At 53.0% G+C, this 1,747-nt stretch overlaps 1 protein-coding gene across 1 annotated transcript in view; it reads left to right on the plus strand.

The window, feature by feature from the left end:
* LOC106812646 (cAMP-regulated phosphoprotein 21-like) overlaps nt 1-990 on the plus strand; it is a gene marked incomplete at its 5' end in the record, with an annotated part of 30,811 nt that extends 29,821 nt beyond the window's left edge. Inside the window, 1 exon segment of the mRNA XM_014816568.1 lies at nt 689-990. Within this exon segment, the coding sequence (XP_014672054.1) occupies nt 689-990 (302 nt within the window).
* Nucleotides 991-1,747: the final 757 nt, after the last annotated feature.

Below are 1,747 nucleotides of genomic sequence, written 5' to 3' on the forward strand. Positions count from 1 at the left end.
CCACATTCCCCCACCACCACCACTACGCTCGCGCTCGACGTATATCCATGATAACGTTAATATAGTGAAGTCATTAAAGTTACACAGCTATATCTTTATTACTGTACTACCGGTATAGCAAAGCCTATCAACGCGGTGGCGGGAGGGCGCACTTGATTCGGATGCCAGTGAGTTTATCAGAAGAATACCCGGCTACAGTACACGTCAGTTGAGTGCTGTCGCTCTGCGCCACTTGTTTGAGCATATACGGTAGCTTTACGGTTCGCGTTATGAGTAACTCATGATCGAGGATCTACTGAACGAATAGTGTTTAATCTTTAACGAACTGTTTAATTGGTATTTAACGAATAGATCACCTTGGTGTTTAAACTTAGATGATTATAGCTAATGCAATTAATACTTGTACGTTAATGATATTTAGTTTTTTATTAATTAATTAATTGTCGATTACTTATATAGATCATAATAACCTTTATAAATTACTATAAATCGTTACGAGTCTAACTATTGTCATTAACCGTCGGCTCTCGTCGCACGTTCCACGCTGCTTAGACTATTTACTTTTCACTAATTACTCGTAGGTTCGACACTGCCGATGCTGCCTACTTTTAACTAATTAACTATCGTTTACTTAATCGTTATGTAACTAACCATTGTCGTGAAGGTTAACCGGCGGCTATCGTCACAGGTTCCGTGCTGTCGACGCCCGCCTGCGCTCTGGAAGTGTACGACTATCCAGAGAGCATCACCTGCCTCGACATGGAGGTGATGCTGCGAGACCTCACCGAGATGGGCTGTCACATCCAGTTCCTGCAGGAGCCGGGAGGCGTGCCCGTCAGCTACAAGTCGTACAAGGTGTCGGCGCAGACGAGTACTGTGTTAGCGACGTTCGACACGGAGGCGGCCGCCCAGGGTGCGCTGCGGCAGTCGGCGAAGTGCGCGCGCTACAAACTGCGCTTGTCCCAACGCAGGGGCGTCGATTCCAGATGATGATGGTGCGATATTTTTCTAGGCAATTTTATACACAGATGTTCATATGTTTTCGTACTGTTTTCGTGATCGTGTGAAGATCCGCGCGCGCGGTCTCCCCGCCCGCCCGCGGTGCGCCCCCTACCCGACGCGCGAGGCAACCGGTGGCGCCCCGCGACGGCGGCCGTTGCGCCACCTTTCCCGCGGTGCTTCGCGGCGTGGCGCGGGGGAACCACTAGAGGAGCCACGCGCCGCCGTGTCGTCTCAACGCACGACTTGCCGCCACCGACAAGGCTTCCCCGCGCCTCGCGCGACACAAGAACATGCTAGAATTGCGCTGCCGCCAGGGGGCGCACGATGGGGGCGTGGATCGACGCGGCGGTGAGGGGGAAGGTGAGGTTGCTAGTCGTGGCACGTGACCGTCGGTGCTAGTCACGTGTGGCCGGAGAGGAGACGTTCTATCCATCGCGTGCGAGTGGATTACAACGTGACTGCTCACTCGGTGGCGCCACTAGCGTTAGCCTGGCTGCTCACTCGGTGGCGCCACTAGCGTGTCGTGACGTGTGGTGCTGCCTATGCCTGCATGCCGAGCGTGAGTGAGTGTGTGAGTGAGTGAGTGAGTGAGTGTGTGAGAGAGTAACTGAGTGAGCGAGGGAGGAAGGGAGAGAGGGAGGGAGAGAGAGAGAGAGAGAGAGAGAGAGAGAGAGAGAGAGAGAGAGAGAGAGAGTGAGTGAGTGAGTGAGTGAGTGAGTGAGTGAGTGAGTGAGTGAGTGAGTGA

This window comes from Priapulus caudatus, unplaced genomic scaffold (assembly GCF_000485595.1).
Source record: "Priapulus caudatus unplaced genomic scaffold, Priapulus_caudatus-5.0.1 Scaffold671, whole genome shotgun sequence".
In the NCBI taxonomy this organism is placed as follows: Eukaryota; Metazoa; Priapulida; class Priapulimorpha; order Priapulimorphida; family Priapulidae; genus Priapulus; species Priapulus caudatus.